At 41.3% G+C, this 24,868-nt stretch overlaps 2 protein-coding genes across 3 annotated transcripts; one reads left to right on the top strand and one right to left on the bottom strand.

The window, feature by feature from the left end:
• The first annotated feature begins 58 nt into the window (after positions 1 to 58).
• Positions 59 to 4,137, top strand: LOC124306960 (U4/U6 small nuclear ribonucleoprotein Prp4). 2 transcript variants are annotated; one of them, XR_006908729.1, is made up of 6 exons: positions 59 to 953; positions 1,204 to 2,063; positions 2,130 to 2,507; positions 2,834 to 3,047; positions 3,151 to 3,855; positions 3,920 to 4,137. XR_006908729.1 is itself a non-coding variant. In XM_046768175.1 (5 exons), the coding sequence occupies exons 2-5, from the start codon at positions 1,532 to 1,534 to the stop codon at positions 3,608 to 3,610; spliced, it is 1,584 nt and encodes a 527-aa protein (XP_046624131.1). In that variant the 5' UTR covers positions 59 to 953; positions 1,204 to 1,531; the 3' UTR covers positions 3,611 to 4,137. The 2 variants fall into 2 exon arrangements, 1 of the variants encoding a protein (XP_046624131.1); XM_046768175.1 differs by having other exon boundaries at positions 3,151 to 4,137.
• A 10,361-nt stretch (positions 4,138 to 14,498) lies between these two features.
• LOC124306852 (delta-1-pyrroline-5-carboxylate synthase) lies at positions 14,499 to 21,596 on the bottom strand. The gene is made up of 6 exons (XM_046767945.1): positions 21,290 to 21,596; positions 20,565 to 20,901; positions 17,940 to 18,587; positions 17,027 to 17,844; positions 16,647 to 16,937; positions 14,499 to 16,522 (listed from the first exon to the last, which is right to left on the bottom strand). Exons 1-6 carry the CDS (start codon positions 21,401 to 21,403, stop codon positions 16,358 to 16,360), a joined length of 2,373 nt encoding a protein of 790 aa, XP_046623901.1. The 5' UTR covers positions 21,404 to 21,596; the 3' UTR covers positions 14,499 to 16,357.
• Positions 21,597 to 24,868: the final 3,272 nt, after the last annotated feature.

The raw sequence follows: 24,868 nt of genomic DNA, 5'->3' as shown, positions 1-24,868 counted from the left end.
GTCAGTGGCGTACATAGTTGAAACACTGTTTGAGGCTTTACTGTGCATATACATATATTGGACAGGGTGCCCAGAATACGGGAAAACCGAGAATAATCAGAGAATTTCGTCTATTGGGCAAAGTCAGGGAATTATGATGAAGAACGGTGAAAAACGTAATTTTTTATAAATAGTTTTCAATTTCAACTATGCTTCGTAAATTCAGCTAAGCTAACATTTTGAAATGATATTGTTCAATTTGTAATTATTTATGTGAAACGAAACCCCACTGTTCTTGAATCCAAATTTATATATTTCAGGTGCATAATTTCTGGAGCTTTTGGTCATAAAATCCAACTAAAGTGACCTAAGGTTTGTAAAAAAAGATCAGGGAATTTTTAATTTTTCGACGGGAAAAGTCAGGGAAAAGTCTAGAATTTTATTTGAGCAAAATTGCCGCTACCCTGTTGGAGTTTAAAAAATCAGTGTAGCGTGGTTGCAAATTTCCTGAGACATGCTTATCGCACCTTAAGATATTCATAATGTCTTCTTTTTTAATTCGTGGCTATATCCCCTTAGGGCAAGTGCTAATGATTTGTTGCTTCACAAAACTTTCACAAGAATATTGAATACTCAGCATGGACTACAGTTAATCAATTGCAATGGCATTATACAAGAATGCAATAATATGGTTATAGCTCCGAGTATGAATGCTGGACATAAGGGATATAAGTCTACCTGCATAAGATTGTGTGGGGCCTTGCTTAATTATTTTGAATATTTTAAGTCGACAGTTTGCAACTTTCTCAAAGAACTCAAATCACACTGATTTGCATGTGTATATATACATACATATATCAGTGCCCGGGATGCCTCGCGAATCGTGCATGAAACCAATGTTAGAACTACACAATTTATGGACAAAACTGGAGACCCCCCCCACCTCCCGAGTTTTCAGACCTGTAAGTACGACCGTGCTCTAGACCAGCCCCCTGCAACTAGATCGAGCGAAAAAGTAAAAAGAGTAACCTAGTATGTCACATAATTTTAGTTCTTATTGAAGGCGCTAGTAGTGCAGTTGCACGGGTTGCACTCTGTAAAGGCCGTAAAGGTAATCGCGCAAACCCACTGATATATATCGCAAACCGCGCAACTGTACTACTAACGCTCTCTACCGAGTGTGACAACATAGACTCGTTGTCTGAAACACAGAATTGCAGGGAGCTGCTCTAGACTGATCTGTACCATCGGTGAAAAAGTAGTCTATGTCTGGAATAGCGTCCAGTATGGCTGTCAATGATAATTTACAATAACGTGACTGTGTAACACTTAATATTCGTTCGAAAAAAGATGAATTCATTGCAGCAAGTGAAATCACTATAATCAAAGAATACTTTGCTTTACTATAAATAGCATTTCTGTAGACCTTTAATTCCAAACTTCTGTGAATGGTCGTAGCCTAACCTAGATTATAAACGTTATAAGCCGCATTTTGTGAAGTATTTAAACAAAATAACGTATTTATACATTTTTTTACTTGGATATAATTGAAATGTCCGACGACGAGGACCTTGTTTATGTAAAAAAGCAAAAAACTGTGCATTATGGATCCCTTGAGGAAGCTGAACGTGCCCGGCTCACAGCTACGACTGCAGAATCTTCAGATGAGGAAAGAGATCATAATAGGAGTCCATCAGATACGCCAACAACTGCTGCTGCCCTGGGCAATGTGCACATATCAAATGAATACATGGAACTTGAAGATGAGATGTCTAAAGACAGGCAAGCTTTGCTCGAAGAATTTGAGCGGAGAAAAAAAGCCAGGCAGATTAATGTTTCCACCGATGATTCGGAAGTGAAAAACAATCTGCGCCAATTAGGGGAACCAATTTGTTTGTTTGGTGAAGGCCCAGCAGACAGAAGGTCCAGGTTGAGAGAATTATTGGCTAGTTTAGGTGAAGACGCTATTAAAAAAAAACATGAGGACGAGGAGCGGCCATTGCATCAGACAGAACGAGATGCGGAATCAACTTGGTACCACGAAGGACCAGATTCCCTTCAAATTGCCCGCTCGTGGATAGCATGTAAGTATCAAAACGTATTGATTCAAATCAAAAGTCTGCACTGTAACAGTTATGTTTTTTTTTTAGCGTATTCACTTCCCAGGGCAAGAGATCGGCTTGAAAAATCTAGAGAAGAATTAGAGCTTCCAGGGGCTACACGTACTGCACGTCGGCAGGAACTTCTGAAAAAATTACAAGCTCTCAGCATTTATTGCTCCCAAATTGGAGACAGCCGTCCCATATCATTTTGCCAATTCAGTCCGAATTCAAAATTACTGGCAACATCTTCCTGGTCTGGGCTTTGCAAAATTTGGTCTGTACCTGAATGCTCAATTGCCAGAACCCTCAGGGGCCATACCTGTAATGTAAGTTGTATTGTTTTCCATCCGAATGCAACACTCACTGAAGACATGCTGGGAGAAAATGCGTCGCCTACATGTGTTCTAGCAAGTTGTGCTTCAGACGGTAATTATTGACATGGTGAAGGACATGTGTTGTTGACCCATGAAGAAATGCATCTATTTTGTAATTCGATAGCAGATTTTTTTATAGCCCACCAGAAATCTGTTCACATCAAAATTACACTGCTTATTCACATGAGAAAGTATTGCTCATTTGCATGCATAAATTCATTTATGCATTTTTAAATCGGTCATATTATCAGTCAGTGATTGACTTGCTCATACTTACAGAGTGGATGCTCAGCTTCTTAACTCTAAGATTGTATTATGACTGGTCTGTTGCTTAGCTGATTTATCTATATAGTCATCTCTATCTTTATGTTCTCCCAGGAAGTGTTAAGCTGTGGGGTGGAGGCAAAAATGAAGAGCCGTTAGCAGAAGTTGAAGGTCATGAGCCCCATAGAGTATCAAGGATTGCATTTCATCCATCGGGTCGCTTTTTAGGAACCTGTTGCCACGATGCTTCTTGGCGACTGTGGGATCTGGAACAACAAGCTGAAGTTTTGCATCAAGAGGGTCATGCCAAGGCAGTACATTGTATAAGGTTGATACTATTATATAGTTTTACTATTCTTGAAGAAATTTTTTCAGTCGATCTTGATGTGGTGACAGAAACAATGGTTGACTGAATGGTTTTTTTTTCACAGTTTCCAATGTGACGGCAGCGTTGTTGCTACGGGAGGCCATGATTCCTTTGGCAGAGTTTGGGACCTGAGAACAGGCCGCTGTATCATGTTTATGGAGGGTCATTTGAAATCTATTTTCGGAGTTGATTTTTCGCCTAATGGTTTTCACCTGGCTACTGCAAGCGAGGATAATTCGTGCAAAATATGGGACTTAAGAAAAAGATCGTGTATTTACACTATACCGGCACACACCAATTTATTATCAGACGTGAAGTATCAGCGTACTGAAGGGCAGTATTTGGTCACGGCGTCGTATGACAATACTGCGAAAATTTGGTCCAACAAAACATGGCAACCGTTGAAGACATTGCCAGGACATGATGGTAAAGTAATGTGCTGCGACGTTTCTCCTGACCACAAATTTATAGTCACAAGCTCATATGATAGAACATTTAAGCTCTGGGCACCTGAAAACATGTGAAATAAAAAGAAAATATTTGCTATAAATCCTGTAAATGCCCATTGTCTTTAGTGAAAATTTTCGGTGACTGTTTCTCCTGTTGTAAGTAGAATCGACTGAACAGAGAAACACGGGATACCATGTTAAGGAAATTAAATCTATGACTGTTGAAAATTCATGATGAAACATTGTTTTATCGTTGTACTGTTGTACGGGTAATAATGTTTGTGGTGTATTCTGTATGATTTGCAGTATCAAACGATGTGGTGAGTATATTCAGAGTGCTGAATACTATTTCTGAGATGGTAAACTTTATAATTTGATAATCAGAGTTGCAGGCGATCAAACGTGCACGACAGAGGATAGAAGAAGGCAGGCTTAATTGCAGGCAAACTCAGCTAGAAGCTGGTGACATGCGTCATTTTTAACAACAAAAACGTGCGATTTTCTCAGAAACATCTATAATCAATCCATTAGTATAACGCCGAATCAGCTTAATGTGGCCGAATGAAATTAATACATATAAACACCAATATTTATCTTTCAGAGATCAATATTTTAATATTTTGAAGTTAGTGACCATAAACGAACTAGTTTGATTATATTTCCTCAGCTGTAAAACCTACAATGTTCTAGAGGCCTTTGTGGAAGTCCGGAAAATTCAATTTCTGATACAAAAGCTCTTGAAAGACGACTCTAAGTAGACAAATTTTCGACCTCCAAGACATCGCGAAACATTGAAGGCCACTACTGAATTTTTCAGCTGTTTTGTGGCAGATTTTGAAAAATGCTGGACATTCCCATCGCTTCGTTCAACTATATGGCGACATGATTTTCCCAGACAAATCCGTTGTGCACATGCTCAACTCGCTGCGAACGGCGGATCAAAGACTATTGTTGTTTCGAATTTCTTGCATGTCATGTGATCCTCGCGATGAACCCCCGACTATCACCTTCTCAGGCAACAATCGTCGCTCTAGAGCGTCAAAGAATTATTTCCAGCATTTTTAAAAAGACCAAAACATTTCACCTAAACTACAGAGGGCCTTACTTTTTTTGGGCGAAACATTTTTGAGGCTAGCCTTGCTTTTTTTCACTTTTTGACTAAAAAATTTTTGGTCCCTGATTCGATTTGTATGACCCTTTCCCGACTAATTGGACCCCCAGGAACTGGAAAAACGCAGCGAAAAGAGCGTTGGAGCAACAGGAGAGAAATTACGAAGGGAAAAGCAGCTGCTGAAAAATGTCGAAAACACAGGTTTTGGTTTTTTGGCTGTAACTTTTGATGCGTTGATCGCTGCGTATTGAGCCTGCGCCCAATCGATTTCTCTCGCAAAATTACGTCGGAATAGCGCATGAAAGAATTCATTCCAGCACTTTTCGAAATCGCCAAAATTTTCGTCAAAAATGCAAAGGGGTTAGCCTTACTTTTTTTTCACTTTTCGACCAAAAAATTTATGGTCTCAGATTCGATTTGTATGACCCTTTCCCAACTAATTGGACCCCCGGGAACTGAAAAAACGCAGCGAGAAGAGCTTGTTAGCAACAGCAGAGAAATTACGAAGGAAAAAGCAGCTGCGGAAAAATGTCGAAAACACTGGTTTTGGTTTTTTGGCTGTAACTTTTGATGCGTTGATCGCTGCGTATTCGGACTGCGCCCAACCGATTTCTCTCGCAAAATTACGTCGAAATAATGCGTGAAAGAATTTATTTCAGCACTTTTCAAAATCGCCAAAATTTTCGTCAAAAATGCAAAGGGGTTAGCCTTACTTTTTTTTAACTTTTCGACCAAAAAATTTTTGGTCCCAGATTCGATTCGTATGACCCTTTCCCGACTAACTGGACCCCCAGGAACTGGAAAAACGCAGCGAAAAGAGCGTGGGAGCAACAGGAGAGAAATTACGAAGGAAAAAGCAGCTGCTGAAAAATGTGGAAAACACTGGTTTTGGTTTTTTGGCTGTAACTTTTGATGCGTTGATCGCAGCGTATTGAGACTGCGCCCAATCGATTTCTCTCGCAAAATTACGTCGGAATAGTGCATGAAAGAATTTATTCCAGCACTTTTCGAAATCGCCAAAATTTTGGTCAAAAATGCAAAGGGGTTAGCCTTACTTTTTCTTCACCTTTCGACCAAAAAATTTTTGGTCCCAGATTTGATTCGTATGACCCTTTCCCGACTATCTGGTCCCCCAGGAACTGGAAAAACGCAGCGAAAAGAGCGTGGGAGCAACAGGAGAGAAATTACGAAGGAAAAAGCAGCTGCTGAAAAATGTGGAAAACACTGGTTTTGGTTTTTTGGCTGTAACTTTTGATGCGTTGATCGCAGCGTATTGAGACTGCGCCCAATCGATTTCTCTCGCAAAATTACGTCGGAATAGTGCATGAAAGAATTTATTCCAGCACTTTTCGAAATCGCCAAAATTTTCGTCAAAAATGCAAAGGGGTTAGCTTTACTTTTTCTTCACTTTTCGACCAAAAAATTTTTGGTCCCAGATTCGATTCGTATGACCCTTTCCCGACTAACTGGACCCCCAGGAACTGGAAAAACGCAGCGAAAAGAGCGTGGGAGCAACAGGAGAGAAATTACGAAGGAAAAAGCAGCTGCTGAAAAATGTGGAAAACACTGGTTTTGGTTTTTTGGCTGTAACTTTTGATGCGTTGATCGCAGCGTATTGAGACTGCGCCCAATCGATTTCTCTCGCAAAATTACGTCGGAATAGTGCATGAAAGAATTTATTCCAGCACTTTTCGAAATCGCCAAAATTTTCGTCAAAAATGCAAAGGGGTTAGCTTTACTTTTTTTTCACTTTTCGACCAAAGAATTTTTGGTCCCAGATTCGATTCGTATGACCCTTTACCGACTAACTGGACCCCCAGGAACTGGAAGAACGCAGCGGAAAGAGCGTGTTAGCAACAGGAGAGAAATTACGAAGGAAAAAGCAGCTGCGGAAAAATGTCGAAAACACTGGTTTTGGTTTTTTGGCTGTAACTTTTGATGCGTTGATCGCTGCGTATTCGGACTGCGCCCAACCGATTTCTCTCGCAAAATTACGTCGAAATAATGCATGAAAGAATTTATTTCAGCACTTTTCAAAATCGCCAAAATTTTCGTCAAAAATGCAAAGGGGTTAGCCTTACTTTTTCTTCACTTTTCGACCAAAAAATTTTTGGTCCCAGATTTGATTCGTATGACCCTTTCCCGACTAACTGGTCCCCCAGGAACTGGAAAAACGCAGCGAAAAGAGCGTGGGAGCAACAGGAGAGAAATTACGAAGGAAAAAGCAGCTGCGGAAAAATGTTGAAAACACTGGTTTTGGTTTTTTGGCTGTAACTTTTGATGCGTTGATCGCAGCGTATTGAGACTGCGCCCAATCGATTTCTCTCGCAAAATTACGTCGGAATAGTGCATGAAAGAATTTATTCCAGCACTTTTCGAAATCGCCAAAATTTTCGTCAAAAATGCAAAGGGGTTAGCCTTACTTTTTCTTCACTTTTCGACCAAAAAATTTTTGGTCCCAGATTCGATTCGTATGACCCTTTCCCGACTAACTGGACCCCCAGGAACTGGAAAAACGCAGCGAAAAGAGCGTGGGAGCAACAGGAGAGAAATTACGAAGGAAAAAGCAGCTGCTGAAAAATGTGGAAAACACTGGTTTTGGTTTTTTGGCTGTAACTTTTGATGCGTTGATCGCAGCGTATTGAGACTGCGCCCAATCGATTTCTCTCGCAAAATTACGTCGGAATAGTGCATGAAAGAATTTATTCCAGCACTTTTCGAAATCGCCAAAATTTTCGTCAAAAATGCAAAGGGGTTAGCCTTACTTTTTCTTCACTTTTCGACCAAAAAATTTTTGGTCCCAGATTCGATTCGTATGACCCTTTCCCGACTAACTGGACCCCCAGGAACTGGAAAAACGCAGCGAAAAGAGCGTGGGAGCAACAGGAGAGAAATTACGAAGGAAAAAGCAGCTGCTGAAAAATGTGGAAAACACTGGTTTTGGTTTTTTGGCTGTAACTTTTGATGCGTTGATCGCAGCGTATTGAGACTGCGCCCAATCGATTTCTCTCGCAAAATTACGTCGGAATAGTGCATGAAAGAATTTATTCCAGCACTTTTCGAAATCGCCAAAATTTTCGTCAAAAATGCAAAGGGGTTAGCTTTACTTTTTCTTCACTTTTCGACCAAAAAATTTTTGGTCCCAGATTCGATTCGTATGACCCTTTCCCGACTAACTGGACCCCCAGGAACTGGAAAAACGCAGCGAAAAGAGCGTGGGAGCAACAGGAGAGAAATTACGAAGGAAAAAGCAGCTGCTGAAAAATGTGGAAAACACTGGTTTTGGTTTTTTGGCTGTAACTTTTGATGCGTTGATCGCAGCGTATTGAGACTGCGCCCAATCGATTTCTCTCGCAAAATTACGTCGGAATAGTGCATGAAAGAATTTATTCCAGCACTTTTCGAAATCGCCAAAATTTTCGTCAAAAATGCAAAGGGGTTAGCCTTACTTTTTTTTCACTTTTCGACCAAAGAATTTTTGGTCCCAGATTCGATTCGTATGACCCTTTACCGACTAACTGGACCCCCAGGAACTGGAAGAACGCAGCGGAAAGAGCGTGTTAGCAACAGGAGAGAAATTACGAAGGAAAAAGCAGCTGCGGAAAAATGTCGAAAACACTGGTTTTGGTTTTTTGGCTGTAACTTTTGATGCGTTGATCGCTGCGTATTCGGACTGCGCCCAACCGATTTCTCTCGCAAAATTACGTCGAAATAATGCGTGAAAGAATTTATTTCAGCACTTTTCAAAATCGCCAAAATTTTCGTCAAAAATGCAAAGGGGTTAGCCTTACTTTTTTTTAACTTTTCGACCAAAAAATTTTTGGTCCCAGATTCGATTCGTATGACCCTTTCCCGACTAACTGGACCCCCAGGAACTGGAAAAACGCAGCGAAAAGAGCGTGGGAGCAACAGAAGAGAAATTACGAAGGAAAAAGCAGCTGCTGAAAAATGTGGAAAACACTGGTTTTGGTTTTTTGGCTGTAACTTTTGATGCGTTGATCGCAGCGTATTGAGACTGCGCCCAATCGATTTCTCTCGCAAAATTACGTCGGAATAGTGCATGAAAGAATTTATTCCAGCACTTTTCGAAATCGCCAAAATTTTCGTCAAAAATGCAAAGGGGTTAGCCTTACTTTTTCTTCACCTTTCGACCAAAAAATTTTTGGTCCCAGATTTGATTCGTATGACCCTTTCCCGACTATCTGGTCCCCCAGGAACTGGAAAAACGCAGCGAAAAGAGCGTGGGAGCAACAGGAGAGAAATTACGAAGGAAAAAGCAGCTGCTGAAAAATGTCGAAAACACTGGTTTTGGTTTTTTGGCTGTAACTTTTGATGCGTTGATCGCAGCGTATTGAGACTGCGCCCAATCGATTTCTCTCGCAAAATTACGTCGGAATAGTGCATGAAAGAATTTATTCCAGCACTTTTCGAAATCGCCAAAATTTTGGTCAAAAATGCAAAGGGGTTAGCCTTACTTTTTTTTCACTTTTCGACCAAAGAATTTTTGGTCCCAGATTCGATTCGTATGACCCTTTACCGACTAACTGGACCCCCAGGAACTGGAAGAACGCAGCGGAAAGAGCGTGTTAGCAACAGGAGAGAAATTACGAAGGAAAAAGCAGCTGCGGAAAAATGTCGAAAACACTGGTTTTGGTTTTTTGGCTGTAACTTTTGATGCGTTGATCGCTGCGTATTCGGACTGCGCCCAACCGATTTCTCTCGCAAAATTACGTCGAAATAATGCATGAAAGAATTTATTTCAGCACTTTTCAAAATCGCCAAAATTTTCGTCAAAAATGCAAAGGGGTTAGCCTTACTTTTTCTTCACTTTTCGACCAAAAAATTTTTGGTCCCAGATTTGATTCGTATGACCCTTTCCCGACTAACTGGTCCCCCAGGAACTGGAAAAACGCAGCGAAAAGAGCGTGGGAGCAACAGGAGAGAAATTACGAAGGAAAAAGCAGCTGCGGAAAAATGTTGAAAACACTGGTTTTGGTTTTTTGGCTGTAACTTTTGATGCGTTGATCGCAGCGTATTGAGACTGCGCCCAATCGATTTCTCTCGCAAAATTACGTCGGAATAGTGCATGAAAGAATTTATTCCAGCACTTTTCGAAATCGCCAAAATTTTCGTCAAAAATGCAAAGGGGTTAGCCTTACTTTTTCTTCACTTTTCGACCAAAAAATTTTTGGTCCCAGATTCGATTCGTATGACCCTTTCCCGACTAACTGGACCCCCAGGAACTGGAAAAACGCAGCGAAAAGAGCGTGGGAGCAACAGGAGAGAAATTACGAAGGAAAAAGCAGCTGCTGAAAAATGTGGAAAACACTGGTTTTGGTTTTTTGGCTGTAACTTTTGATGCGTTGATCGCAGCGTATTGAGACTGCGCCCAATCGATTTCTCTCGCAAAATTACGTCGGAATAGTGCATGAAAGAATTTATTCCAGCACTTTTCGAAATCGCCAAAATTTTCGTCAAAAATGCAAAGGGGTTAGCCTTACTTTTTCTTCACTTTTCGACCAAAAAATTTTTGGTCCCAGATTCGATTCGTATGACCCTTTCCCGACTAACTGGACCCCCAGGAACTGGAAAAACGCAGCGAAAAGAGCGTGGGAGCAACAGGAGAGAAATTACGAAGGAAAAAGCAGCTGCTGAAAAATGTGGAAAACACTGGTTTTGGTTTTTTGGCTGTAACTTTTGATGCGTTGATCGCAGCGTATTGAGACTGCGCCCAATCGATTTCTCTCGCAAAATTACGTCGGAATAGTGCATGAAAGAATTTATTCCAGCACTTTTCGAAATCGCCAAAATTTTCGTCAAAAATGCAAAGGGGTTAGCTTTACTTTTTCTTCACTTTTCGACCAAAAAATTTTTGGTCCCAGATTCGATTCGTATGACCCTTTCCCGACTAACTGGACCCCCAGGAACTGGAAAAACGCAGCGAAAAGAGCGTGGGAGCAACAGGAGAGAAATTACGAAGGAAAAAGCAGCTGCTGAAAAATGTGGAAAACACTGGTTTTGGTTTTTTGGCTGTAACTTTTGATGCGTTGATCGCAGCGTATTGAGACTGCGCCCAATCGATTTCTCTCGCAAAATTACGTCGGAATAGTGCATGAAAGAATTTATTCCAGCACTTTTCGAAATCGCCAAAATTTTCGTCAAAAATGCAAAGGGGTTAGCCTTACTTTTTTTTCACTTTTCGACCAAAGAATTTTTGGTCCCAGATTCGATTCGTATGACCCTTTACCGACTAACTGGACCCCCAGGAACTGGAAGAACGCAGCGGAAAGAGCGTGTTAGCAACAGGAGAGAAATTACGAAGGAAAAAGCAGCTGCGGAAAAATGTCGAAAACACTGGTTTTGGTTTTTTGGCTGTAACTTTTGATGCGTTGATCGCTGCGTATTCGGACTGCGCCCAACCGATTTCTCTCGCAAAATTACGTCGAAATAATGCGTGAAAGAATTTATTTCAGCACTTTTCAAAATCGCCAAAATTTTCGTCAAAAATGCAAAGGGGTTAGCCTTACTTTTTTTTAACTTTTCGACCAAAAAATTTTTGGTCCCAGATTCGATTCGTATGACCCTTTCCCGACTAACTGGACCCCCAGGAACTGGAAAAACGCAGCGAAAAGAGCGTGGGAGCAACAGGAGAGAAATTACGAAGGAAAAAGCAGCTGCTGAAAAATGTGGAAAACACTGGTTTTGGTTTTTTGGCTGTAACTTTTGATGCGTTGATCGCAGCGTATTGAGACTGCGCCCAATCGATTTCTCTCGCAAAATTACGTCGGAATAGTGCATGAAAGAATTTATTCCAGCACTTTTCGAAATCGCCAAAATTTTGGTCAAAAATGCAAAGGGGTTAGCCTTACTTTTTCTTCACCTTTCGACCAAAAAATTTTTGGTCCCAGATTTGATTCGTATGACCCTTTCCCGACTATCTGGTCCCCCAGGAACTGGAAAAACGCAGCGAAAAGAGCGTGGGAGCAACAGGAGAGAAATTACGAAGGAAAAAGCAGCTGCTGAAAAATGTGGAAAACACTGGTTTTGGTTTTTTGGCTGTAACTTTTGATGCGTTGATCGCAGCGTATTGAGACTGCGCCCAATCGATTTCTCTCGCAAAATTACGTCGGAATAGTGCATGAAAGAATTTATTCCAGCACTTTTCGAAATCGCCAAAATTTTGGTCAAAAATGCAAAGGGGTTAGCCTTACTTTTTTTTCACTTTTCGACCAAAGAATTTTTGGTCCCAGATTCGATTCGTATGACCCTTTACCGACTAACTGGACCCCCAGGAACTGGAAGAACGCAGCGGAAAGAGCGTGTTAGCAACAGGAGAGAAATTACGAAGGAAAAAGCAGCTGCGGAAAAATGTCGAAAACACTGGTTTTGGTTTTTTGGCTGTAACTTTTGATGCGTTGATCGCTGCGTATTCGGACTGCGCCCAACCGATTTCTCTCGCAAAATTACGTCGAAATAATGCGTGAAAGAATTTATTTCAGCACTTTTCAAAATCGCCAAAATTTTCGTCAAAAATGCAAAGGGGTTAGCCTTACTTTTTTTTAACTTTTCGACCAAAAAATTTTTGGTCCCAGATTCGATTCGTATGACCCTTTCCCGACTAACTGGACCCCCAGGAACTGGAAAAACGCAGCGAAAAGAGCGTGGGAGCAACAGGAGAGAAATTACGAAGGAAAAAGCAGCTGCTGAAAAATGTGGAAAACACTGGTTTTGGTTTTTTGGCTGTAACTTTTGATGCGTTGATCGCAGCGTATTGAGACTGCGCCCAATCGATTTCTCTCGCAAAATTACGTCGGAATAGTGCATGAAAGAATTTATTCCAGCACTTTTCGAAATCGCCAAAATTTTCGTCAAAAATGCAAAGGGGTTAGCCTTACTTTTTCTTCACTTTTCGACCAAAAAATTTTTGGTCCCAGATTCGATTCGCATGACCCTTTCCCGACTAACTGGACCCCCAGGAACTGGAAGAACGCAGCGGAAAGAGCGTGTTAGCAACAGGAGAGAAATTACGAAGGAAAAAGCAGCTGCGGAAAAATGTCGAAAACACTGGTTTTGGTTTTGTGGCTGTAACTTTTGATGCGTTGATCGCAGCGTATTGAGACTGCGCCCAATCGATTTCTCTCGCAAAATTACGTCGGAATAGTGCATGAAAGAATTTATTCCAGCACTTTTCGAAATCGCCAAAATTTTCGTCAAAAATGCAAAGGGGGGGTTAGCCTTACTTTTTCTTCACTTTTCGACCAAAAAATTTTTGGTCCCAGATTCGATTCGTATGACCCTTTCCCGACTAACTGGACCCCCAGGAACTGGAAAAACGCAGCGAAAAGAGCGTGGGAGCAACAGGAGAGAAATTACGAAGGAAAAAGCAGCTGCTGAAAAATGTGGAAAACACTGGTTTTGGTTTTTTGGCTGTAACTTTTGATGCGTTGATCGCAGCGTATTGAGACTGCGCCCAATCGATTTCTCTCGCAAAATTACGTCGGAATAGTGCATGAAAGAATTTATTCCAGCACTTTTCGAAATCGCCAAAATTTTCGTCAAAAATGCAAAGGGGTTAGCCTTACTTTTTCTTCACTTTTCGACCAAAAAATTTTTGGTCCCAGATTCGATTCGTATGACCCTTTCCCGACTAACTGGACCCCCAGGAACTGGAAAAACGCAGCGGAAAGAGCGTGGGAGCAACAGGAGAGAAATTACGAAGGAAAAAGCAGCTGCTGAAAAATGTGGAAAACACTGGTTTTGGTTTTTTGGCTGTAACTTTTGATGCGTTGATCGCAGCGTATTGAGACTGCGCTCAATCGATTTCTCTCGCAAAATTACGTCGGAATAGTGCATGAAAGAATTTATTCCAGCACTTTTCGAAATCTCCAAAATTTTCGTCAAAAATGCAAAGGGGTTAGCCTTACTTTTTCTTCACTTTTCGACCAAAAAATTTTTGGTCCCAGATTCGATTCGTATGACCCTTTCCCGACTAACTGGACCCCCAGGAACTGGAAAAACGCAGCGAAAAGAGCGTGGGAGCAACAGGAGAGAAATTACGAAGGAAAAAGCAGCTGCTGAAAAATGTCGAAAACACTGGTTTTGGTTTTTTGGCTGTAACTTTTGATGCGTTGATCGCAGCGTATTGAGACTGCGCCCAATCGATTTCTCTCGCAAAATTACGTCGGAATAGTGCATGAAAGAATTTATTTCAGCACTTTTCAAAATCGCCAAAATTTTCGTCAAAAATGCAAACGGGTTAGCCTTACTTTTTTTTAACTTTTCGACCAAAAAATTTTTGGTCCCAGATTCGATTCGTATGACCCTTTTCCGACTAACTGGACCCCCAGGAACTGGAAAAACGCAGCGAAAAGAGCGTGGGAGCAACAGGAGAGAAATTACGAAGGAAAAAGCAGCTGCTGAAAAATGTGGAAAACACTGGTTTTGGTTTTTTGGCTGTAACTTTTGATGCGTTGATCGCAGCGTATTGAGACTGCGCCCAATCGATTTCTCTCGCAAAATTACGTCGGAATAGTGCCACAATAAATCTATTCCAGCAATTCTCAAATATCTCTATTATTCTTACTAAAAATCCGACTCTTACAGGTTTCACCAAAAAACATTTCTTCTCAGAATTGATTCTCATATTTACCTTTCCAGACCTATCCGACCCTGAGGAGTACGAAACAGAGATATAGAACAGCAGGCCACCACCAGGTTAGAAAATACAACAGAAATACAGTCGATACGGTCTTTTTTTCTCAGTTGTTAAACTTGTGTCAGACTGATATATCCGGATTGTCCAATACCGTCATGGACATTACTATTAAAGATAAAAAAAAAAAGACAAAAGAATACTGATTGTTCGTTTATTCTGTTACAGGTTACGGAAAATAGAGATAATCCAATATCATGCAGCTTATATTGTATATTGCAGAGGCGTGTTGCACTCATTCACAGGCCGAAACCTTAGCTGCATTTTAAAACAGAGATAATATTTATCTCAGTTACAGTTTTCTGTTACAGTTTCTTTCATATTCACCTAATGACAACGTATATTGCATACTCATATAGGTACACCCGTAAGATTCAGATTTCTTACGTAATGCTTAATCAAATTTTTGCAGTCCTCTTTATCTTTCACTTTTATTTTGATTGTTAATTTGTGAAATTACTACACAGTGACACACAAACATTTGTATTTTATTAAGGTATGTTGAATAAATAAAAATTTTTAGCTGTGAATTTGTGATTTTCCTACTCCACCTTTTCGAAATCCCTCTCCAAATTCCATGTATATTGGCCTTAACTTCTAATCCGTTGTTCATAGGATAAACCGGGCTTTTTTCCAATTTCTGAGGACAAATCGGACCCTGGGAAACGCAAAATAAATATGTAAAACAGCAAAGGATCAACAGCTCAAGAAATGTTAAGAAATTTCCACGTTTTTCGGCTGTACCACTTTCTCCGCTGCGCGCAGCGTATTCCATAGAGCTTGTCGATACGCTCCATGAATAGCTGTTCGAGATACATGACAATAATCTAATTCATTCTCATCATACTAGAATCGTAATACATGTAATTCATTGAAATGAATCATATGGTGATATCTGTTTTATCGTTGTTTATTGTTCAGAAGTAAGGCCCTGGACGCACGGTAATATTTTCAGTACGGACTATGCGGTAATAAACGTAGGCAAAGATGTAATAATTATCCACGAGTTCACGATTCTGGAATAATGAGAATGAATTTTGGACGTTATTTTTATGCCTCGCAAAACTGCTACCGTTTTATTCGATTCCCTTCTCCCGGATTCAATTTCTCCGTTCGTTCACACTTGCAATCAACAATCCTAGATGTTTCAATTTTTACAATAATAAACGCAATCGAGAACCACTGACTCAACCACGTAGTTTAGTCTCGCGGCATTTTGCCGTTGCGTCAATCTGGAACCCGTGAAAATCCAGCCTAATGATCAACGAATTAGCTATGATTGTCGCTAAATTATAGAGTACGTAGTATAGGCATGTAATAAGCGCATGTTTATTTCATTATGACCAGAACAATGTTAATAAATGTATTCCAAGTTGATAAGATGATTGATTGATCTTGTGTACGCTTCGTTGCAAATCTTTGGTACCATTGTTGCGCATACGCCTCATTCGTTGTAAATATACTTATAAAAATATAACAATTTCCCTACTTATAATACCTACGCTGCAATTTTCATTAGCTGCTAGACTGTACACACTTATGTGATACGCTATTTTACAATATTCTATCATACAAAATATACGTAGACTCTCTACTTTATACAATAAAATCTGACATCTAGTTTGTAACTTGTCTTAGCTTTTCTGGTAGTAGTATGTAATCTACAACCCTTCAACTGCTAGATATAAATCAAACAACGAAAAATATCTCGCTTTGAAACGAAATTCTTCCACGTTCATGTCATTCTAATCATAATCGCCTTTTTGTTTTCGAATTTGTCAAACTTCAGTCCTCAAATCTTATTTTCGTGATTTTATTAAAGTTGTAAGAACACAATTTGCAATCAAGTACTGACCGATCGCTTTTTTTTAAAAAGATAACTTTGAATGAATTCAACGAATCGTCGTATGTAGACCCTAAGATTCCAAGCGTTGCCGTGCCGATATCGCCAACGGTCAGCAGTCACAACGTAATGAGGTTCATCAGGGCCCAAGATTATTCATGCGTCCTGAAGAGGAAGTGACTCGTGCACGAATGTTCGTGTCCCATTTTCAGCAAAATCGGAGGCCGCGTGACCGTCACCATGCAGGATCCACTTTGTCGTCAGAAGACCGTCAACACCGACAGGGCCTCGAGCGTGAATGCGTGCCGTGGAAATGCCGACCTGCAGTATTGAAAATGGGCATGGTAATTAAATACTACCGTGATAAAGATCAAGACAATATTATGAATGTGCACGTTTTTTCACGAGCATATAATTACGTAGGTGGATATATTTCTGTACGAACCTCTGCGCCTAAGCCGAATCTGAAGCCATCCGCGAATCTGCTGCTGGCATTGTGGAAGACGCAAGCGCTATCAACCTGACGCTGGAAGTGCGCCGCACTCCGACTGTCCTCCGTGACGATAACTTCGGTGTGACTACTGCCGTATCGGTGAATGTGGTTTATAGCTTCTTCCAAGTCCGAAACAACCTCGATGGTGCACTCGAGGGCACCGTATTCCGTCTTCATGCTCTTTGCAGCCGGTGGACCAAACGTCAGCTGCTGTCGAAGCCTCGGCCCCGAGTTGATCTTGACCTATAGGTACATCGTTGAGTTTAGAAAAATCCAACAAAATCATGGAGGATTTCAGATGAACTTCAGGGGAAGCAAACTCGTCTACTCACTCCTTCCTTTTGGAGCATGTTGCAAACATCAGCGAAGAATGTGCCATTTAAGTGCTCCTCGTGTATCAGGAGCGTTTCCATAGCATTGCAGGCCGCCGGATAGTCGCACTTGGAGTCACGAACTATCTTCAACGCTTTTTCAATGTCGGCATCCTTGTCAACGTACACGTGGCATATCCCTTCAGCGTGTCCCAGAACTGGAATATGCTTAGACTGTTCCTGGATGCTTCTGACAAGCTCGGAACTCCCCCTGGGAATAATGAGATCAATATGCTTTTCCATGGAGAGAAGGTCGCCTATTTCCTCACGGGTTGAAACCAGAGAAATCGCGTTCGACGCCCCGACAGTGTTTAAGGCCTCCTTGACAAGCTCTATGAGGTACTTGTTGCTGTGAGCCGCCTCTTTCCCACCTTTGAGTAGCAGCCCGTTCGCACTAGACATCGCTAGAGCTGCGACTTGCGGTAAACTGTCAGGTCGTGATTCGAATATGACAAGGAGAACACCAATAGGGACAGTGATCTGTTTCAATTCCAGTCCTTCGGCAAGCTTGGTTCTCCGCAAAACCCTACCAACGTTCTGATGGGAGCTGTCGGCTATCTGACGCAGACCAGCGCTCAACGATTTCAACTTTGATGGTGTCAGGGACAGTCGCGAGAGCAGCGGTTTCGCCACCCCGGACTTTTGCGCCTCCTCCAAGTCTTTGTTATTCGCATCCAATATGTCACCTTGCCTTGACTCGAGCAGATTTGCCAGAGTATTTATAGCGCTGGCTCTTTCCTCCGGGCGCAGAGACTGCATGACTCGACTTCCAGTCCGGGCTGGAAGATGAGTAGGTATAACATGATAGAACGTGACGGAAAGAGCGAATAGTAATTGCGAACACGCAGTTAAAAGAGACCGCCATGAGACTTACCGTTTTCCGCGACGACTTCGACAGGCGCCGACGGTCCGCTGGTGTCCGTGAAAAAGGTGCCGATCTTCCGACCCGCCATTATACTCTTGATCGCTTTCTCCTGCGTCCCGTTGCATATTACCACCGAAACGCCCCGGTCCAGCGCCCACGTCGCCGCGTTTACCTTGGAGTCCATGCCACCGGTTCCGACCTTGGACTTCTGTCCGAATTTAATATTGCCCCTCTGGTCGGAACTGAAGGTACGCAGCAGTTTAGCACCGTCTTGCCATGGTGGTAGATTATAAATTCCATCCACGTCGCTCATCAGGATCAAAAGATCCGCTTGTACCTCCGCCGCCAACATCGCCGCCAGGGAATCATTGTCCTTGATCGAGATCCCTCTCCGACCTCCGGAGCCGGCGACCTCCTCGTCGGCTTGAGGCGGCGGAGAAACGGCATCGTTCGTATTTATAATCGGCACTATGTTCAGACTGATCAGCTCGCTAAGTGTGCTGAAAAGATTCTTGCGAGTCTCTTCGTTGTAAAAATCGGGCTTGGTAACGAGTACTTGAGCCAGCTTCACTCCGTATTGTGCGAACATGGCATCGTAGAGGGACATTAGCCCGGACTGTCCGACTGCAGCAGCCGCTCGAGGCTCCAGCAGCGTACCTGAAAGAGGCGAACTTGATTGCCGGAATCTCCGCGGAGACTTATAGCTATTTGTAGAAAAAACATCTGGAGATCACAAGTGTCTCACAATCAGACCATAAAGCGATGTTCATGTACAGGCCAGGATTTTCGCTTACCGAAAATGAAAAAACTATTTCATCCTGGTCTATAAATGAGGTAAGTGTATGAAATATGAATAAGTACGTTGTGTGGTCTCAGAGATGCAAAGAAATGAAATCTGCGTATACTGTACGATTGCTCAAGCGAATGTCGAATTCCCTCGTTTCTGACGTCACATAATTCAGTATATTTGTTCCTACTCCACTGCTCCGTCATTTAGGTCAAATACTACATCACATAGAGTCTACAAGCTTGTTTAAGATCTGATTCAATTGTACAGTAGACGCAGTTTTTATAGCACGACTGTGGTCAACATCTGTAAGTCTATGGCACACACGTGCCATGGCTCAATTACGGGCTTAAAAAAATTCTTGTAAATACATAAGTTAATGCGTTTGCCCTCTGCGAATTAAAAAAAAAACTGCTTTCGTTAGTTTTTGGTCAGATTTCTGTTCTCTTAACTAACCCTGTCAGCTTCTATCGTTTATTGTACAAGTACTTCTTATCATCGTGATTCGATCTGATAATATTTAAGATCCCACATTGGTAACAGTCATAGACAATTCCTGTCGGTTCTCTTTCAGCAACCAACAGCTCTGCATAAATATTTATCACTTGATTCAATGGTATCCGATTTAACTGTAATTGGTTTTTCTAAGGTTCTATTGCTTTTCGACGGATCTCAAACCACGTCTAGCTGGAAAATAAGTAGTAATTCATATCAGCTGTTAATGCTCGTCAACTTCAGCATACGTATCGTATGAACGCGACAGAAGAGGAACAATAAATTGACCAGGACTAATGATAAGAATGAGTACCCTGATATCGTCTCGCACACATTAGTCATTTTATGTCAAACCGCACAGTCTCGACACAATCAGCTTTTCAAAATTTTATTAAAGTTCGTGAATAGGTACCTACATTGTCTTTGAGCCAAACGGATTCCCACAGTTTTTTCGATTTAGTATCGATATTTGCGATTAGAAAAAAAAAAAAAAAAATGGCAAAACAATCGCGCACGGTAACGTACAAACCCTCATAACTCCGGATATATTCATCGTAGAGGATCCGGATGAAGATCATTCTGAGGCTAATAAAAATGCACTCCAATGTGTGTACACCAGCTACCCTTTCCTCAGAATCAAACATGTTCTTTCATTGGTATAAATATTAAAGTAGATATTTCACCATAATCTTCACTACCGAAAATTCTGAAAAAAAATTCCGGCTTGTTCCTCGTACAATTTACAATAGAACCTGAAATTTCGACGATGAAGAATTTCATTAGCTTCAAAGTGAGCTCCATCCGGAAACTGCAAGATAAATAGGCCCGGAGACATGTGTGTTTAAATATCATCGTGCGCAATTGTTCTGCTGTTTTTATTGGCGACCCCGTGTAACTCCAAAAATACCGACACTCAAAAATCCAAGAAAATTAGAGGAATCCTCTCGAGGTAAAGACAACATATTGAAATTTGGATATATCGATATAAATTTAACCCCAAAAGCGTGCAGCTAATTGACGTGGGATGACTGACATATATGATTATATCGCTTTTATTAATGCTTGATTGTTCAAAGTTCGGAAAATTGGAATGTATAACGCATTGTATGCACGAAACTTACGCTAAGTCCCTTAATTAAGGAACATGAGAAATTGCTTGGATTCCTAATCAATTGTCATCTATCCCATACCCACCTTATCTCGTTGGTTTACCATCATCACGTATAAATTGTGTATCGAATATTTCTTGCACCGTAGCTATTGTATTGACAGTTACTGACGTCAGCACAATGGAACTGACCGGGGCATGATAAGAGAAAACAAAGAGAGGAAAAAATAAAAGTAGATGGTACCTGCGTGCTCCCGAGTGTGATCTGCGGGACTCAACGTCTCGCGCATCGAGAGGGACATGAGAAGTTCCTGGGTCAGCTTTTGCTTTCCGAAAGCTACAGCTCCACTGGTTACCATGATGCACTCACGTCCCTCATTCTGACACTCAGCTACTTGTTCGACGATCGAAGCCAGGCGACCTAGAGCCAGGCCATGCTCGTCTTCTCGAGTTATTACCGCGCTTCCCAACTTGACGACCAAACGTCGCGCGTATTTCAACTGGCTACGGTCCGTGAACGTTGCTCTTCTCGGCCTGTCCGAAGTCTGAAGAGCTCGTCGCATGCCCGCTATCTGACTACCCTGTATCGACAATTTGTATTTGACTTATATTGCGCATGAAAATCTGACATAAATAAATCATTCTAAGAGCAAGTTTGTATCTGTGGTTTCTTTGGGATGTAGCACAGAATCTCCCAACGGAGGTGAGATGCTGTTATAAATTTTTATCATGGACCCTCGGTGAATAAACATCTAAGCAGAAAAATGTTATTCGAAGTATTTAAAGACGACGAAGATTTGATATTATCCGTCAAAGCAGCGAATTATGCTCGTAGAGCACCAGTGATTGACTTTCAGCCTTGGTCTCGTGCAACCGTGCTCCCTCTACTTCGACAAATGAATCTATTGTGATACAACCGTTTCTTGAGCTCCATTTCAATACTTCGATTCTCCAAAAAGGGTTACTTACGGGTTGAGCATGCGATAACCACAACCCCGTCGAAGATGAGGCCAGACGAGTGTAGCGATACTTCATGGGACTGAGTGCCGCCCTCGCGATCCTGGTTAAGCGACCCGTGTACATTTTCTTGATGTGGATTTGTGCAGATGATATTATTAGTGCCCTATGCAACAGTTTGTAATGCGAACCTCACAATATGCACGAGTCGATAGCGGCACCAAACAACAACGGACTGAAGAACAACTCCGCGCTCTGAAATCTCTCCGCGGAGCGAATCTTGCGGCAAAACTTTCCGCTATCGGTGAAGACAGACTAGTGTCACACTAGAAGGAGGGGAGGGATATATCGATGCATGATTCTTCTTTCTCTTTCCGTATCTTAGTCCGCCTATCTCTGTCTGATTGGTTCACCCTCCCCCGCTCCTATACAGACATATATACACACACACAAATATATATACATATATACACTTCGTAAAGGGAACTTGGACAGATGTGCAAGGGCGCGCAAAGTCCGGACATGCTTTTCTGCAGTAAAACGAGTGACGCCAAGGGTCACGGCCTTTGATCTCGGCAAAATAAGCTTAGGCGGTCGATGTGCGTTATCTGCACTGTAGCACTTACGTGTACGGTAAACTTTTTGAACGGTCAACTATGAGCTGGCTTACTCATTTGCATGCGGTAGCTTACTCATAATCAGCTGCTGCTTCCAGGTATATGCGGTGGACGAACAAATTAGTAAAGGATTCCCCTCGGAAAGACCTCTAGCGGGTCGGATACCTATCCGATTTTCGGTTGGTGTCTCTTGGAACTGGTGAATCTTTCTGGAAAACAATGAGCAACAACAGGGAACACTATACGCTGCGCTTGTATCGTATAGAGGATAGAAATGCCATTACTTGTGATACGGAAGTTATCATTGTAGTGTTTTGCTGAATATTGTATTGGTAGAAATTCTTGAATAAAGCATGTCTTATTAAAACCTAACAAGACTGATCGAAATTTCCTTCGACTAGCGATTCAAACCGACTATCGTTTTAGGAAAATTGACTGCGGTAGCAATTGTGGCTACTTTGTTCCCACAACACCTCTAATCATATTCTATTAGTTTAACCCTGAGCAAATGGGTTCGGTGATTTTGATATTCTCCTGCGGCCGAGATTTTAATGTAACATCTTTCAAGTTCTTTACCGACCGTCGTTCGTTATCTGCATATACTCTTGAGCTAAAGTTTCCATCAAATATCTGTCAGATATGAAACTTTTTACGACCAGCTAGACAAAAAATACGAGGGTATTTAATCTTCGTGGAAAGTAAAAGTCATTGGACAACCGGCACGACATTCACATCGTGTTAATAATTCTACTAAATTATTAGCACTTGTCCAGACGCTTTTCGTTCATAGAATTCTGTAGCGGTGTAGCAAACGTATGAACTTCGTCCGACCTTTTCAAGACGAGGCCAAAGAGGAGAAGTGGGTTTAATTTTAATCACTACGAACCAATATATCGCACATCTATTAAATACGATGCAAAATTATTACAAATTAAACCACGAGCTCGACGATAAAATCAATTACCATGCGGTATTTTCTTGATATTAGAGTAAAATCATTGCCAGATAATGAAACAAGTGTAAAGTTTCTTCGACGTACAGGGTCATTTATAATTAGTTCTGCTGAACGCTGGTCGTTCAGTGAGAGCGAACCGCTTAACGCGAGCGCTGGATAAAATGATTGCATACGTCACACTTTGTGAAGATTAGAGACCCCCCCCCCCCCCCCTGTAACAGTTAATCGCTTACTGGAACCCCCTAAAATAATATGTAACGTAAATGCTGCCCCCCTTTGCCTTGCCGAAAATATTTCAGACCCATAGAACGGACGTAAAAAAAATCAATCCCTAGCCTCGAACCATTGAAAACCTCATATCCACACAATATCAAACGTCACGTTCATCTGCACCCCCTCCCCGCGCTTATCTTATGCTGATATCGTTTTCCCTCTCTCCCCAACACGAGATACGTATTTTGAATAGTCTCCAACTGAAAATAAATAGCTCTGCAGTGTGTTCTGTGTTACTTCACTCCGATTAAAATTGTATCTACCAGAAGCAATGATAAACACAATTAATGCAAGTGCATTTAATTACGTAATCAAATATTTCAACCTTGACACGGTGGTCTTGCAGTCGGTGAGCATCCATGCTTCACATCCTATAACTTATAAATATTGATCAACATTTTAATTGCAGTAACTCGGTTGGGTTTAACCTTTGTTCGTATAATAATTTGAAGTTTATACATGTTGAAACTGTAGAAAATTTATTGATTCGTGACCAAATGTTGCTTGATATAAACTGCAGACTGTCGCTGTAGCATAACCCTATGCGTTGTATGTACATATACCATTTCCCATAGGATGAACTCTGAGCTTTTCTTCCCATATTTAATTCATGTATACCTTACACCCCTGGACGTACGACATCAGTCCTTTTCTCAAACAAGTATAGTACCGAGGAAGCACTACGCGGGGCCGTATAAGTACGTGACGAAAACCATACGGCCATGAGGCCTCGGACTGAGAAAAAAGCTGTAGGTATAACTCGGGGTGCGAAAGAAGTGCGTATTTTGATGCGCACAATATTTCCCATTTCAGCCAATAGGCGATTTTTCAGAAAACACAACTAACGCAGCGCCGAGTCGAATGTGTAAAGGGCCTGGGGCTACACACATATTTCGGGGCTCTACGTGGGAATAATGTCTTTGCAAATAGACGAAAATTTAATGAATACATCTAACGAGCATTGCAATTAAACATGGTACGATGGAGATTTAAAAAATAGAAATTATTTGTGAGATAATACTGTTTACGCATTTTTATTTTTAGCACGTTTTTTTATATTATTATAATAGTATTCGAGTGACCAAAACATCAGAGATCAGAGATCATAAAAATAACGATCAAAGCATCAACGACTATCAGAAAAACTTAAGATTCGTTGCCTACAAGGTTTTCCTTCGAATTTTTGCGCTAGCGAAATCTTCAACGATTTTAGTGTGATCGTTACTGTTTAGGACAGCACTTTCCACGCAGCGAATAGATCGATAGTCATGATAGTCTATCATTCTGCATACAATCTCTGTATTTATTCTTTATAAAATCGGGTTTCGAAAAGGTACTTTCTGATTCACCATTTGCAATGAAAGTTCACAAATATAATCTTAAAATGACGAACGTATTTGAAAAAAGAGACATTAAATCCGTATCGATTATCATTTTAGATAAATTTTCGGGCTACCGTTCGGTGTTCCGCAATGCTTCCGCTTTCACAAACGATTGGAAAAAATCAAGCTCATAAATCCGGTCTAACGTCAATTTGATTTTGATATATATCATAATACAGTTGATGAGTAACAGGGATGAATAAACGTGGGAAGATCAAAATATAGAAGAATTAACTTAAAGACAAGCTGAAGGAAGAATTTTTAAAATTGAAGGAACAGTGTTCGAGTTATTTGCCCGCATACTTTAAACTTATACTGCAAACAATTTCGCATACTTATAAACAGTACATAAGCTACGATAGCT

Source organism: Neodiprion virginianus, chromosome 6 (genome assembly GCF_021901495.1).
Source record: "Neodiprion virginianus isolate iyNeoVirg1 chromosome 6, iyNeoVirg1.1, whole genome shotgun sequence".
NCBI classification, from domain to species: domain Eukaryota; kingdom Metazoa; phylum Arthropoda; class Insecta; order Hymenoptera; family Diprionidae; genus Neodiprion; species Neodiprion virginianus.
The sequence above is the reverse complement of the archived record's forward strand: the minus strand, read 5'-3'. Positions and strand labels throughout refer to the sequence as shown.

Excerpts from the sequence above, each read along its gene's own strand:
- LOC124306960 (XM_046768175.1), top strand. The coding sequence starts at position 1,532 with ATGTCCGACGACGAGGACCTTGTTTATGTAAAAAAGCAAAAAACTGTG. Across the intron at positions 2,508-2,833 it reads AGCAAGTTGTGCTTCAGACG|GAAGTGTTAAGCTGTGGGGT; the intron begins GTAATTATTGAC and ends ATGTTCTCCCAG. Across the intron at positions 3,048-3,150 it reads AAGGCAGTACATTGTATAAG|TTTCCAATGTGACGGCAGCG; the intron begins GTTGATACTATT and ends TTTTTTTCACAG.
- LOC124306852 (XM_046767945.1), bottom strand. The coding sequence starts at position 21,403 with ATGTACACGGGTCGCTTAACCAGGATCGCGAGGGCGGCACTCAGTCCC. Across the intron at positions 20,902-21,289 it reads GGTTATCGCATGCTCAACCC|GGTAGTCAGATAGCGGGCAT; the intron begins GTAAGTAACCCT and ends TTGTCGATACAG. Across the intron at positions 18,588-20,564 it reads TCACACTCGGGAGCACGCAG|GTACGCTGCTGGAGCCTCGA; the intron begins GTACCATCTACT and ends CGCCTCTTTCAG.